The following is a 13,739-nucleotide window of genomic DNA, read 5'->3' on the forward strand; positions in this document are numbered from 1 at the left end:
TATACAGTACAAGATTTCTGCCTTGAAGCCTCAACACACCGACCGTCACCAGTTACTTTAAAATTAAGTCATAATAAATGATTCAAAGATGCTCGGAATAATAAAAAGGGATGTAATATTGCTGACAGCAGCAGGTGGAGATAAGAGGAACTTTAGGGACATCAATCCAACAAACTTTTCTCAAGAGCAACAGACGGTTTAATACACCAAGACTATTGGTCATCTTACACTGTTGTTATAACAAAAACACAAATTACAAACAGCATGGTGCGTAAAGGTTTTTTTTTTTTTGACACCGGAGTTATGTTGACTGTCATAGTTTGAAAAAGTAGTTTAAATGACAAAGTTGCCGATTTACTTAAGTAAAACCAAATACCAAATTAACAGTTTCAAAATACTCTGTCATTTATAATTTGATGTTAGACATAAAAATATCCAGCCGGTTTTATGCTAAGCCATACAACAACAACACAGTCATAAGCCGTATGTGTAGAAGGTTGGGATCTCCTGGCAGGAGAATAAACTGTACAACAACAGAGTGTCTGCAATCTTATGTCAGATTTGTCTTTCGCACAGAGAAAAAGACAGCCAGATCCCTTAAATACATGCTCTGAAATACACACGCTCAGAACTAAAGTCTTTCCCTGAAAACTCCTGAACTCCACTCCTTTTCACCCAACCGTCTCCTTTACCTCCACCTGCAGCTGTCACTTTTAACCAAACCACAAAAGCTTTGTCTGGATATGTGTGTTCGGCCCAACCACAACATTATGGATATGTAAAAAAAATAAATAGTTACAAACTTCATAAATCTTCATCATGCTATTTAAAACAATATTTCAAGTCAGCATTTTGCAGCTACTGAATCAAAAAACTGAACTTGTTACATTCGCCTCTGATTGTCTGATGGGACTGCTTCCTATTCAAATAAGACTTTGTCAGCCAGGTTTGAAACAAACACAGACTTGTAAAAACAATACATAAATCCACAACTAACAGTCAACGGGGTCAACAAGAGAACACTCCCTGTCACCATCAAAAAAAAAAACATCACAATAAAAGCCAGAGAATGATTCCTTTGCTATCACACATGACCTCGTCAGCACACACACACAGTCACTCTCACACAAAGACACACACATACACAAACCACTAGCATACCAGAGAGCCTATATTTAAAATGATCCCTGGGGATGTTTTTTATTTTTATTTTCAGCATTTAGACGTTCTATCAAAAGTGGTCAATGTGGATACTTGGGTGTAGACGAAAACCATGCGAGTGAATCAGTGAGGTCGATGGTGAAAGACAGGTAAGGCAAAAAACATAATCACGGTGTAGGAAAAGCAATGAGTCAACAGCTTTTTTACAACTAGATAACAAATGCACGTTGACAAAAGGAGCACAGGAGAGTGATTACCACACGTTTGAGTCAGACCCAAATAGTTACAAATTTGCTAAGGCTGCAAAATACCACTTTCCAAAGTTGTAGCTGTTCCAAATACAGCCCTATCATCCCAAGTCTCATTTTCAAAGCCTCTCTTTTCTCCCTCTCTCCTCCCACCGCAAATCCCAGAACCTCGAGTGAGAGAGAGAGTAAAAGAGAGAGAGACAGAAGAGATGAGGGGAGCGTTTAAATCTAGCGTTCCGTGAGTGGTCGGGTCGGTGTCTGGAAATCTTTCACATCCTGTTTACGCCAGGCAGATTTCAGCCCGGGACCGCAGAGAGCTGGCACGGCCTCTGCCTGGACACAGTCTCTCTCTCTCTCTCTCTTTTTTTTTTGCTGCTGCCTGCCTCCCTTTCTCTAAAGATGGCAGACTGTGAAACCTTTCCACATTGCCTCCATCCTATCAACACCTTCAAACCTTAAGCAAACACACCCCGCCTGCTCCGCTGCCAACGACCGCAGAAATATACGACCTATGTGGAATCAAAAATCCTGATAAAAAAATCCCTTTCATTCAAATAGAATGCGGCCCCAGTTGCACAGCACCCTCATTAACATACAGTACATGTTTAATACAGCCATGTTGTCCTATATACAGTGTCCTATGTCAAACAGAAAGTTCCAGAGATGAAGAGGGTTTGCATGCCTGTAATGAATAGGAAGCAAAACCTGATATTTGATTCTGGTAGCATAAAAATATAACATCTGAAAAGTCTTCTGAAGGTGATCAGACTGCAAATAATGAATGAACAAAGGTGTGTCCTGTTATTTTGTTCCACTCCTTAAAGTTTAGTTCTTGGATTTTAATAGTTCTCCTCCTCTCTGACTCCCTCCCCTCTTCCTCTGAGTCTAGCGGCATTTGCAGGATTTGACGACCATGTTTGAGAGTTGCTCAACCCGTGGCGTGCGGCCGATGAAGTACATGATGGTGAGGGGTTCCAGGTCCTGGGGAACACAGCAGGGGGTAGCTGAGGCCTCGGGATTCAGCTTGTTGTACAAGGGCAGGATCTGAGCAGGGGCAGAGATAAGGGAGAGTTAAAGGCCTTAACTCTCCTCAAGACATAACAGCTTCTTAACATGAATATGGTTTTAAATATATATCACAGATTCTGTCTTCTTAATCAGGTCACACCAATCAGGATTAGACATCATTTTTATCACCATCGGAAACACATGTTGGAAATCCTATTATTGTGCTACAGTAGCAGTGGATTAAAGCAGCAAAATATTAACATTTATAATATATATTTTTTATAACAATATGTACTGTATTTAAAGGAATAAAAATAAATGAGGAGGTTCTTTAAAAGTCTGTGTGGCCACAGTTTCAGTCATCAGCTTTAAGACAGACAGCTTTAAGTGACACAGTATGTTCTGAAACTGGCTTCTGTGAGGTGACAGCCCTTTTATGACGCATGGGTTAACCAGTCTTAGCTAAATATGGTGTTTAGACACCACAAACAATGCACTATAAACTCATTTAAGGGCAAATGTCACCCGCGATTGTAGTTTCCGATCATTGAAGTAAAGCTGGAAGTTGATTCTGTCCAAACCAAAAAGATTTACTGGCAACACTAAGGATGCTGTTACTTTTATTTAGAATTATGCACTATTCACAAATTTAGGCTACATCCATCCTCTTGATATTGTTTTCTTTAAAAAAAAAAGCTACGTACTTGGAGATAAAACACATTGTAAAAAACAAAAAGAAATGTTTTCCTCGCTTAGTCTTTAAAGAGAGGTTAGTCAATCTCAGTGATTTCAAAAGTGGGGCAAAGAGGTCCTGAAATCATGATGGGAGAAAGGGGGACAGCAAGGCTTAAATTATGCCCACTGTTTTTCACTGTTAAAAAAACATGGACAATTTGTGGGATGACTCCCAATTAAATATATAGTAAGGCTGAAAATAAATCTGCACCTGACATCACAAATTAAGATGCTTCCTGTTTCAGCATCCTTTTCAGTTGCTTCCTCTATAAAAGCTTCTTGTTTGTCTTTTCAGTGTGACGTCCCAAACCAATGTTTGAGATACATTTTAAACATTTAGGAAATGTTTGAAAGTGTTTTTGCTTCCCAGTTTTCTGTGCTTCTACTAAAGCCCTGTGACAATTCTAATTTAACCCCCCCCCCCCCCCCCAAAAAAAAACAAAAACAAAACAAAACAACACAGCTCACCATGTTATAGTGGTTGTTGGCGCTCCAGAGATACGGACAGCTACCTGCACAGAAGTTGGCTTTGTAACCTTTGGGCTCATGGATCCATTTCCAGTTAAGGTCCCGCCTGAAGTCGATGTAAAGCGAGCGCAGGCAGCAGCTTTGGTCTGAGCCACTGAGACACAACACACACAAACATTTCAAACTACCATACTGACAATGTTCTAGCTCTGGAGCAAGAGCTTATAGTTGCGTCTTGGTAATTTTACAACAGGCGAAAGAGCAGCCATCACAATGTAATGAATGTCAATGCTCTTACTAACACACACAGTAACCACACACACACACACACACACACACACAGCAGCATACCGGGAGCAGGTTGAGGTGTCGGTGGCAGCTGCCCTCTTTTTACGGTTCTTCTTGGCGGGGTTGTCCACTCTGTCGCTGGGCAGCACAGTGAGGATGAGGTGTGGGGTCTTGGTGCTGAAGTCTGACTGACCTTTGACCTGTCCAGGTTTTCTGATCCGACGGAGCTGCTCGTCATCCACACCTACAGAGAGAAGTGTAACAGATATTCATATCGCATGTGCTAGAGGCATAACACAATAAAAACCTTTTCACAAGGACGGTTCAATGCAGGCATGCTCTGCTCTACTGGGTAAAAACTACACTTGTAGTTTCACCTTTAGCCACCAGTGGAGGCAGGCCAAGTTAACATCTGCGTAAATGGGGGAACCAGCAGGAAAAGACAGGAGTTACATTTAAGGAATGAGATGAGGGTAACAAATGTAACTACTGCAACGTATAAAGAAAATAAAACCCTCCACAAGATCAAGCGCTGTTTCTCCCTGACACACATCATGATAAACAAGAGGCTGTTGGCAGGACAGCAAGTTGAGTTAAAAATCAAGGAGAGAGAGTGGGGAATGATGAGCAAGTAGTCACAGATTGAATTCAAACTAACCACTAGTCCACTGGTGCCCCATGCTCATGCCTGTTTCGCTTTAAGAAATTCAGCATGCTATCAAAAATAGTGTAACCCCCCCCCAAAAAAACAGGATAAATGTCTGATTCATGGCTTTTTTCCACTGTTTAAAGATTAGCTTGTCGTCTTCAGGTTTGTATTAAAATGGAACAATTCCTGATGACAGCTTGCAAAGCAGACATTGCTTCAAAGGGCAAACAAGACAAAGAGATTGAAAACGAAATAATCAAATGCTTTGAATAACTACAGTGGTTCACTTTTAGTACTTCACATATTCTATTGACAAGTTTCCTCCAATGCAGCTCTGGATTTTATACTCTAATGTGATTTTCCAAAAAGGCAGAAAGACAGATTATACTTTGATTACTGCTGATGACATTTTACAGAACTTGGATATAAATGAATGACTAAAACACTGGTGTCCTTAATCAGGAATGAAAGCCTGACTGTTTATGTCTGATTTTCATTTTTTTGTATATTCTTGGCTAATAGAAGCAGAGGAGCTGGAAACAAGCCCCTACTTGTCGGTATCAAAAGTTAACATTTTTTTCCAAGTGGTAAAAAAAAAAAACTTGGCTCAGCTGTGAGTAAAGTCTTAGAAGAGTGCTGTAACTTGGAGCCTAAATGAAGAAACACAGACATACTGATGTTTTATAGTTATGTGGAACAGTTTCTCCATTATTCCTGCAGGGTAGAGTCAAAAAACTTCATAAAATATTCTGGAAGCCCCTTGCAGAAAGGATTGAATTTTACATTTTGTGAACTGCTGCAATAATACATTTTCCACAAAAGCTTTTAAAGCTCTTTAGAAGACTTTTACTACCAACCAATAAACTGAAGATTTCTCATCACTTTGGCCACTATAGGAAAAAACTCCACTTATAGTTCATTCATAATTCAAACCTTTGGTCTATTGAATATCTTGTTTGTTTGGCGTAAACTCAGTGCCTTACAAAGTTGCACACATAAATCACATAAACCCAGACAAGGCTACAATGGTACGTAGTGTGAACAACAACAAACCTGCAAAGAGAGCCTCTAGCTCCTCACTCTTGTTGGGAACAATGTTGTTAGTGGATGGGACGAAGGTGCAGCAGGGACAGTGGACACCCAACTTCAGGCCGAGATTATTCTCTGATCAGGAGAAGAGACAGAAAAGTGTTGAAGATGAAGTTCACAATCATTAGAAATGGCTTTTTGTTGCTGAAACTCACCTGGATCTGACACCCAGTCCTTGATGGTCTCAGTGACTTCCGCAGAAATCCAGGCTCCCTTTGCCTTTGGCTGAACAGTACGAGAGTCAATGTACCGTTGAGTGGAGGTGCTCTCCTCATCGGGCTTCAGCAGCTGACATAACACAGACACGCGTTAAGTCAAGCATATATATTATTAAGCATGCCTATATTTAACATATACCTCACATTGTTGGTAAAAAATTTGATATTTGGGTTTTAAGGGTGATAAGATGTGTTTCTTTCTTTCTTTCATTGATTTTGCTCTTCAGAAACCAGGCGTGACGTTACCATGCTGTTTTTTACCTGAAAAATCTCCACCCTCTGCTCAGAAGCTCGGGCCTGTGGGTTGGGAGCTCTGAAGATTCTGAACTCAGCTTTTACCAGGGTGCTGTTGGTCAGGTCGACTCCGCTGACATCAAAGTGGACGACTCTATAATGAGGGTTGGGGGCTGTTGGCTGAACTGCATCTGGAAGCAAAAACCCCCAGAAAGGATGACTAATGATCCAGTAACAAGCCAAGTTGTATTTATACTATTGGTTAAACAGAGCTGTGATGCATTGTCTCAAACATAATTACTGCTGATGAGTCTTCAGGCTTGATTACAGGTTTAAGAGTAGTGAGTAAATGTGTCTGCTCTTATGTTTAATGTATGGGTAATGTTGCATTCAGGGGCTTCAGCATTAAATATCGCCTTCAAACCAGACAGTTCAGTAATTATGCACCAGGAAGTACCCAGTTCATTAATCTTAAATCTCCTAAATAAGGTCCATCAACCTCAGTTTTTATGAGTGGGAGATGTCTGTGACAAACCACAGCTGGTAGATTGCCACCACAAAGCTGCACCAGAGAGATGTGTGCTTTTCTCTGAGATACATCTACAGGAGCTGCAGTGCAGTTACTGGGAATGGGAATTGGCACCAATATCTCAAAAAGTATATATGGTTTGAATAAGGAATGACAAGCAGTATTTTATGTTAGTGGATTATGTTGTATTGTACTGTAGAAGTAAGTATATGACAGGTTGACAACAACTTCACAAACCTTATAAAATATAATGTATCTGCTACACACCAAACCAGGCAACCAAACTCAGACACGAAAGGGGGCTTTTGCAGCAAGGAATCACTATTAACCAAATGGACCAATTAAATCAAAGTTTTGTTTAAACTTAACTAGTAGATTTTCTGTCATCACTTCTGTAATCTTACCTTGAGAAACATTTGCAACACAAACTTCTAAAAAAACACTTTCCTCTACATACTTATTGTACCAGATATTTTCAACACAACACGATGGGAGCTAGTAGTGGTGGAGGTAAAGTCGTCTCTATCAGTTTTCTAATGATGTTATGAAGGGAAGTTAAAACGTGATAGCCTAACTGCAACTTTTGTAAAATGAATGGTTTAATTTTATTAAGGAGGTGCGCGATGGAGTCACACAAATACTAATCAATCTAATCTAATCTTTTTTTAAAAAGATAATTTTCGTCATTTGTTTAATGACCCCCTTTAGTGACACTTATAGAACATTGAGTGCCCCTCTCCTTGTGGTTTGGACTTACTTGTGTCTGTGCGGGGCGGCAGCATATCGATCCTCTGCACCTCTTTGGCGTAATAATCCTCCTCGCTGCTCTCGCGCTCACACGCAGACTCGGCCAGACGCGCGCGCTCCTTCAGCAGCTCCCTTGTACTGTTGTAGAGGAGGATAACCTCCGGGGGCACCGGGCTCGGCTGCGGGTCCTCGTCGTCCTCGTCTGGCGGGCTGCGGATGCGAAGCTTGCTAAGAATCTGCCCGCGGACCGCCTCGATGCGCCGGGACTTCTGCTTATCCAGGTTGATGGACATGCACGTGTTGAGCCCCTCCACCAGCAACACACCGGAGAACCGGAGGAGGAAGAGCAGCAGCACGAGGCGGAGAAGCAACATTGTCCGGTGAGGAGACAAGAGGCACAAAAGATGCTCCCTAAACCGCTTTTGAGAAAATCCCTTCTTGAAGGCTAGTGGACTAAAACTGAAGACAAGTCTCAGTGAACGTAAAGTGGTAGACTGAGGGTTGGCCTAAAGTATCCAGAATGTTCTTTAATAAAACACAACAAGCTTTAAAAAATTAATATCCAGTTTGAGCAGTCTACTTTGGTCAAAACCAATTTCTGCGGAAGAGGCAAACCACAACTGCTGACTAAAATTAAACTGCTAAAGAAATTACATAACACTGCTCACACGCGCCCGCATATGTTAACACCAGACACAAAGACGCATATTTTATCTCCGAAGTTTAAATAACTTAATAACAAACCTCTTACTCACACAGAGTAGCTCAGCCGTGAAACTTAAACTTTAGCGGCAGTATTTCTGCTTTGACTCGTCTCGCGCTCACACTCCGGTGAGGTCTCGCTCCAGCGCGCGCGCGTTTTTTGCGTGAGGTTACGGTATTAAACTAAAGTCTAACCTTTAAATACTCCCGTCTCCCTCTTTCTTCATCCATTCTCGGATAATTGATCAGCTTTCATGAGTAAAGAGTCATCACTGGAGCTCAGCCCATGTCGTAAATCCTTCAAATAAAAACCTGAGCTTTCCCTTTCATCTAAAGCAGCTCAGCTCCCGAGCGTTCACCTCCAAAAGACCCATCTGTGAGGCGAAAAACTGGCCCATACCCACCTTCAGAAAGTACAGTTTCTGCTTAAAATAATGCCCAATGAGGTCCTCTCATTCCGCGTTATAGGTAAGCAGAAAGCAGCCTACACTAAGCTGTAGGAAAAACTGTTGATTTATGTTGGGAAAAACCAAGGTGGGCCTGTTAACCCCCTCATATAAACATCAAAACACGGAAAAGTCAGACGTCATAAAAAATACATGACGCAGAAAAATGTATGAAAGAAGTCCTTGTGCTGAAAATGTAAAAGGAGTTCATTGCAAATTATGGTTCCTCGGTTTAAATGAGCTCAAGGCTGAGCTGTGCTGGGCTGAAAGCTCTGCTAAAAAACACTGAGACCTGCTGCATAATGTGACTCTATTATTCTGCAGGTCCTCTTTGAGAAAAGCACAGGGAGACAGAGGGAGGCAGGCAGGGGGAGGGATTGGATGAGAGAGAGGTTGGTGGTGGGGCGGGTTGCCACCTAAGTTAAAGGGAGTGTGTGATTATGCAGGCAAGAGCCATCTTCCTCTCACCAAAGCAGACACACACACACACACACACACACACTTTGAAATTTCTGCTGTCCACAAAAATGTTTGCACCACCCTCCCTCTGCAGGTAAACATCCCTCAGTAACAAATGAAGGTTCGCAGAATTTTGTTTTATTTTTGCTTTCCAGATAAAAATAAATAAATGTGTAGCTATCTTAAAGTTTACTTAGCTTAACATGAACCCTGAAAAACAGTGAGCCTAACTTGGTTTAAAGAAAGCAAAATCCTACGTAGTTACATCTGGTTTGTTTAAAAAGACAAAAGCAAAGTGTAAATGGACCAAGATAACAGAAAAGGCTCCAGGAAGTTACTCGTCCCACCCAGGAGTTGTGCAAAAACATGTATATCGGTCCCAAAACAGCATAATGTAGCTTAATGCTTTCTTTATGTATGTATGTGTGTGTGTGTGTGTGTGTGTGTGTGTGTGTATATATATATATATACACACACACACACACGATTCCTCACTCTGACAGCCTACTGTGATCTGTGATGCCTTACGGGGGGATCTCTTTCAGAAAGGATACATACACATATATATATACTTTTTTTTTTAACATGTTGATCGTATGGTACATGTGTAACATGTTAATCAGGGAGCTTCAGAGATGCTTGTGGATCTGATTTTATTTTAAATCTTACAGAGAAAAAGTCAAGAACTATCACTTTGACAAAAATAATGTTGGATTTATTCTTTAAATAGAAATATGATAACATAGAAAATGTCGAAATCAGATGTGTTATTTTTCTCCGGTGATTTTCAAACAGCTTTACAAAGAATCTCAGTGACATGATTGGTTCAGACTCATTCATTGTGATAGCTTGAGGCTGATCTTAAATTCATTAAATGTCTTCTCAGCCCATCCCTTTTTTATCTTTTCTAGCTTTCAATCTAGGCCCTTTCTTTGCTCTGTGTTACTCTTACAGTAGGTCTCATTGTTAATTACAGCTCAGGACTTGGAGAGGACTGTTAATCTGTCAGAGGTGGCTTTTATTGCTGCTTTGCTGCCATCCCATTATACCGTTATTATAGTTGCGGGTGCAGGCCTGTAATTGCTCTAAGTAGAAGGGAAAGGTAGGAGAGACTGAGGCTGCCTCAAGGCTTCTGGTCAGGGCAAACCCCCTTCCTCCTCGGTCCTGGCATGGTTCTATAAATGATAACACGGCCTGCCGAACAAACACTCCTGTTCCAACTTGACTGGCTGCTGCTGTGTCTGAGACAGTCTGAGATGAATGCAACACGTTTAATTTGTCTCTGTTCACTTCACCTTTCTGAAAGAGATCCCCCCGTAAGGCATCACAGATCACAGTAGGCTGTCAGAGTGAGGAATCGTGTGTGTGTGTGTGTGTGTGTATGCTGTGATGGATGGCATAAAAGGAAAAAAAAAGAAAGAGAGACTTCCTCAAAAACAATTCTAGCCTGCTTTTTTTGCCTCTTTTCCTCAAAGCCAAATATAGACAAGCCACTGCCACGTCATCTGGCCCTCAGCACTTTCCCAAAACCCAGAGAGAGGACGAGATGGGGTTCAGAGCTTCGCCGCTAACTCATGCAGCTTAGGCATGTCTGTAATATAGGTGAATCCATGTTTTCCGCAATGACTGAAACAACATTTTGGCTGTCATGGAAATCTGGATAGTTTTATTGAAAAAATAAACAAACAGAAACAATCAGAAAAAATAAATACAGATTAAACCTCCAAGGGTTACTCTCAGGGAACTTTTCCATCTGTTGTTCATCAAATCATTTTTGCACGATCTGCAGCCACATTCATGTCAGAACTACCAGTGTGGCCAACAAGAGTGCAGCCTCTCTCTGAGTACATACAGCTTCATCCAAGGATGTGCCGCCTACGCCTCTTCTTCATTCAGCAGCATGTTGGGGATTCCTCTGGTGATCGGGAACTCGCGCCCTGATTCAGGGCACTGCAGAAAGCCCTCTATCACTTCCACCTGCACGACACAGACACAGACAGAGGAACATGGTATGAGGCCACCACAAGATGTCATCCTAGAGCAAAATAAATTACTTTTTTTTTTTTGGCAAAACCAAACAGGACACATTTGATGCCAAACTTTTGGTAAGTGCGGTTTGGCGTTTGCCTCTCAGTTTCTTTTGAGAAAAATCTTAGATGCCATATTTTGGACAAGTGGTTCTCAATCAACAGAGCTGTGGACTAACAAAGGACTGTAATGTTTTCTATTTGACTCCTAATCATGTAATGAATAGATGATACTCACGTTGATTATCTTAAACTTTCTGGGCTTTTTCCCCTCTCCACCCTGCCAACAGCAACACCCTGATTTTCCACTTAAAGTGTCTACGCTAAAAAATCCCTCATGTGCTATAAATATTTATAATGCAATGTTAAGAAGGATCGTTTGATTTTGATATTTTTTTCAGGGTGGCAGACTTCACTCTTCCAAGACGATGTTTTTGTCCTTTGGACAATGCTTTGCGTTCTCCATCACAAAATTAAATGATATCGAATATATCACTATCTCTACAAAAAAGGGACAATTCATTTAACTTGACCTTCGGGGGTGGGGGAAACACTGACTAAATATCCTTGAGTTTTGGAGATTTAGTTTAAAATAGGAGAGTTGATAATATCTTCCATGTCCTTTCATAAACATTTTAAAGACCAAAAGATGATGAAGATCTTGGACAGGAAGCATTTCTTAAAACGAAGGAACCACTGTGAGCACCTCACCTCTAACAGTACTCTGTGTACCCTCTTCAGGAACTCTTCATCTTTCTCGTAGTCTGGCACCAGCTCACCTGGCAGGTCTTGTCGATGACCCAACTAAAGAGAGAAAAGCGATACACTGTTCAGTGATGTTTAGGCTGGAAGGTCGTAACTGGCAAAGAGACAGCGTGTAGGTGAACAAAAACCCAAACAGGAAATACACAGCTCCACCGTTATAGAATACTGTGTACATCAGAGTTTACAGTCCTTCACCAGGAGCAGTGTTTACCCTTCCATTATATTAGAGGGGCTGGGGTGGTGATTCCCTTTTTTTTTTTTTTTTTATAAAGGTAAAGGGGTGTGCTCCATCGGGGTATCACACTACACAGCCTCCCAGGGAAACTTTACAGGGGTAGAGGAAAGGAGGCTCCATCCCTCCTGTATCCAAACCCTGGACCTGCAAAAGGCTTATGATCATGTTCTGGGGGGGGTCATATGGGGGGTACTGTTGGAATATGGGGTTCTGGGCCATTGCTCTGAGCCATCAGGACTCTGTCAGATCTAAGTGAGAGCTGTGTACAATGGATGGATTATTTATCCTTTCAGGCTTTGGAATCCCCCAAAACAAGCTTGAAAATGTTGCAAAGGAGAGGGAACTCAAGGGGAAATTGTTTGGCCTGCTGCTACATGACCCGGCTCTGGAAAAGCTGAAGAAAACAAAGGGACGGAGCAAAAAGACAAAAAGAGACTAACAAACATATAAGAGAATCACATACAATAATTACAAAGCAAACCACAAAAAAAACCCCAACATACTCAACTATTAGTAAAGAAGCGAAAACAGTGAACATGGAAATGGCAAATATTGTATTATATTCCTTGTCGTCAGGTTAATGTCTTGTTTCCAATAAAAACAAAGAAAGTAAAAGTTCCAGATCAAATACAGGAAGGTTTTCCTTCAACTTGACATCTTTAAAGGTAATTGTAATTGATGAGTCAATTTTTTGCTGGTGTATATTTAGCTACTGTTAAATGATACAAGTGTATAATTTTATTTTGTAAATTGGGAACTTTTTTCTCCCAGATTTGTAAATGTTCAAATTGTTTTTCTGATAAGTGTATGGGAACTATACTTTAAAAAAGTTCCCCTAAAGTCTCTGGCTTTCTTATTCAACCATGAGTGCCAAAGGAAAGGTTATTCTAAACAGCCTATGATATTTGACTGATGTCTCTGTTATACTGTATGTTCCTAACTTGCACTGGATGTTGTTTGAATGTTTGTGAAGGGAGATGTACATATGAAGCACTATTTGAGACTCACCTCTTCTGCAGCCTGAATGAGCGCACTCCACTCCAGTTTGGGAATCATCCTGCTGACAAACTGAGGGTTAAACTCCACCTCATTCATCTTCACCTCAGTGGCCTTATCAAAGAAAACATCAGGAGGAAATTCAATTAGCAATATATTACTGTAGTACCAGTGAATAATGTGCTAAAACCACAGCACACATCGGGGCTGGGTTTAAATAACATGATGAGGATTTTCTGTCTGCCGACTGTAGTATGAAAACGTGCATTGTAAAAAAAACCCGACTGTCTCGTTTAAGTAAATAAAACAGGTATTTATAATAAATGATGTGTTTTCACAGTTAGTATTGTTTACCTTGATGAGTAGCGGGTATCCTTTAGTGACTCCTTTCACGTGAGATGTCAACATGTTGTGCGTGAGCAGCTTCATGTTTACAGATGTTTAAAATAAAGAAAGATTGTTGAAACTGCGTATTTTCCACCAAGTGTTTACAGATAGTTACAGTCCAGTGCCCGTTCACGCCAAAAACGGTTTACATGTGGACCGGAAGTACAATTGCAGAGTTGCGCAGTAAAACTTCCCCGAATGTCTTTTCCGCTGAATATTGGTTCCACGACATGGAAACAAGTTACCGTATTGTTGTTTACATTATATGTACATGGAAATTCAAGTAGCATTGTAAATGTTTCATTAGTAGTATATACTTTATCTTTTAAGTCACGCACATTATTTAAT

General features: G+C 40.9%; 2 protein-coding genes across 2 annotated transcripts; both read right to left on the bottom strand.

Annotated features, from left to right (window-relative positions):
- Positions 1–8,581, bottom strand: tgfb5 (transforming growth factor, beta 5). Its single transcript, XM_079352656.1, has 7 exons — positions 7,385–8,581; positions 6,126–6,289; positions 5,802–5,934; positions 5,611–5,721; positions 3,972–4,152; positions 3,621–3,774; positions 1–2,453 (listed from the first exon to the last, which is right to left on the bottom strand). The coding sequence occupies exons 1-7, from the start codon at positions 7,746–7,748 to the stop codon at positions 2,295–2,297; spliced, it is 1,266 nt and encodes a 421-aa protein (XP_079208782.1). The 5' UTR covers positions 7,749–8,581; the 3' UTR covers positions 1–2,294.
- Positions 8,582–10,625: 2,044 nt separating this feature from the next.
- On the bottom strand, positions 10,626–13,630 carry trmt112 (tRNA methyltransferase activator subunit 11-2). The gene is made up of 4 exons (XM_079352657.1): positions 13,359–13,630; positions 13,017–13,118; positions 11,720–11,812; positions 10,626–10,958 (listed from the first exon to the last, which is right to left on the bottom strand). Exons 1-4 carry the CDS (start codon positions 13,431–13,433, stop codon positions 10,857–10,859), a joined length of 372 nt encoding a protein of 123 aa, XP_079208783.1. The 5' UTR covers positions 13,434–13,630; the 3' UTR covers positions 10,626–10,856.
- Positions 13,631–13,739: the final 109 nt, after the last annotated feature.

The sequence above is a fragment of the Symphodus melops genome (genome assembly GCF_947650265.1).
Source record: "Symphodus melops genome assembly, chromosome: 9".
NCBI lineage: Eukaryota > Metazoa > Chordata > Actinopteri > Labriformes > Labridae > Symphodus > Symphodus melops.

Coding starts and splice junctions, on each gene's coding strand:
- tgfb5 (XM_079352656.1), bottom strand. CDS start 7,748: ATGTTGCTTCTCCGCCTCGTGCTGCTGCTCTTCCTCCTCCGGTTCTCC. Junction 5,722..5,801: donor GGACTGGGTGTCAGATCCAG/GTGAGTTTCAGC, acceptor TCTCCTGATCAG/AGAATAATCTCGGCCTGAAG. Junction 3,775..3,971: donor GACACCTCAACCTGCTCCCG/GTATGCTGCTGT, acceptor GTTGTGTCTCAG/TGGCTCAGACCAAAGCTGCT.
- trmt112 (XM_079352657.1), bottom strand. CDS start 13,433: ATGAAGCTGCTCACGCACAACATGTTGACATCTCACGTGAAAGGAGTC. Junction 13,119..13,358: donor GATACCCGCTACTCATCAAG/GTAAACAATACT, acceptor TTCTTTGATAAG/GCCACTGAGGTGAAGATGAA. Junction 11,813..13,016: donor TCATTCAGGCTGCAGAAGAG/GTGAGTCTCAAA, acceptor TTCTCTCTTTAG/TTGGGTCATCGACAAGACCT.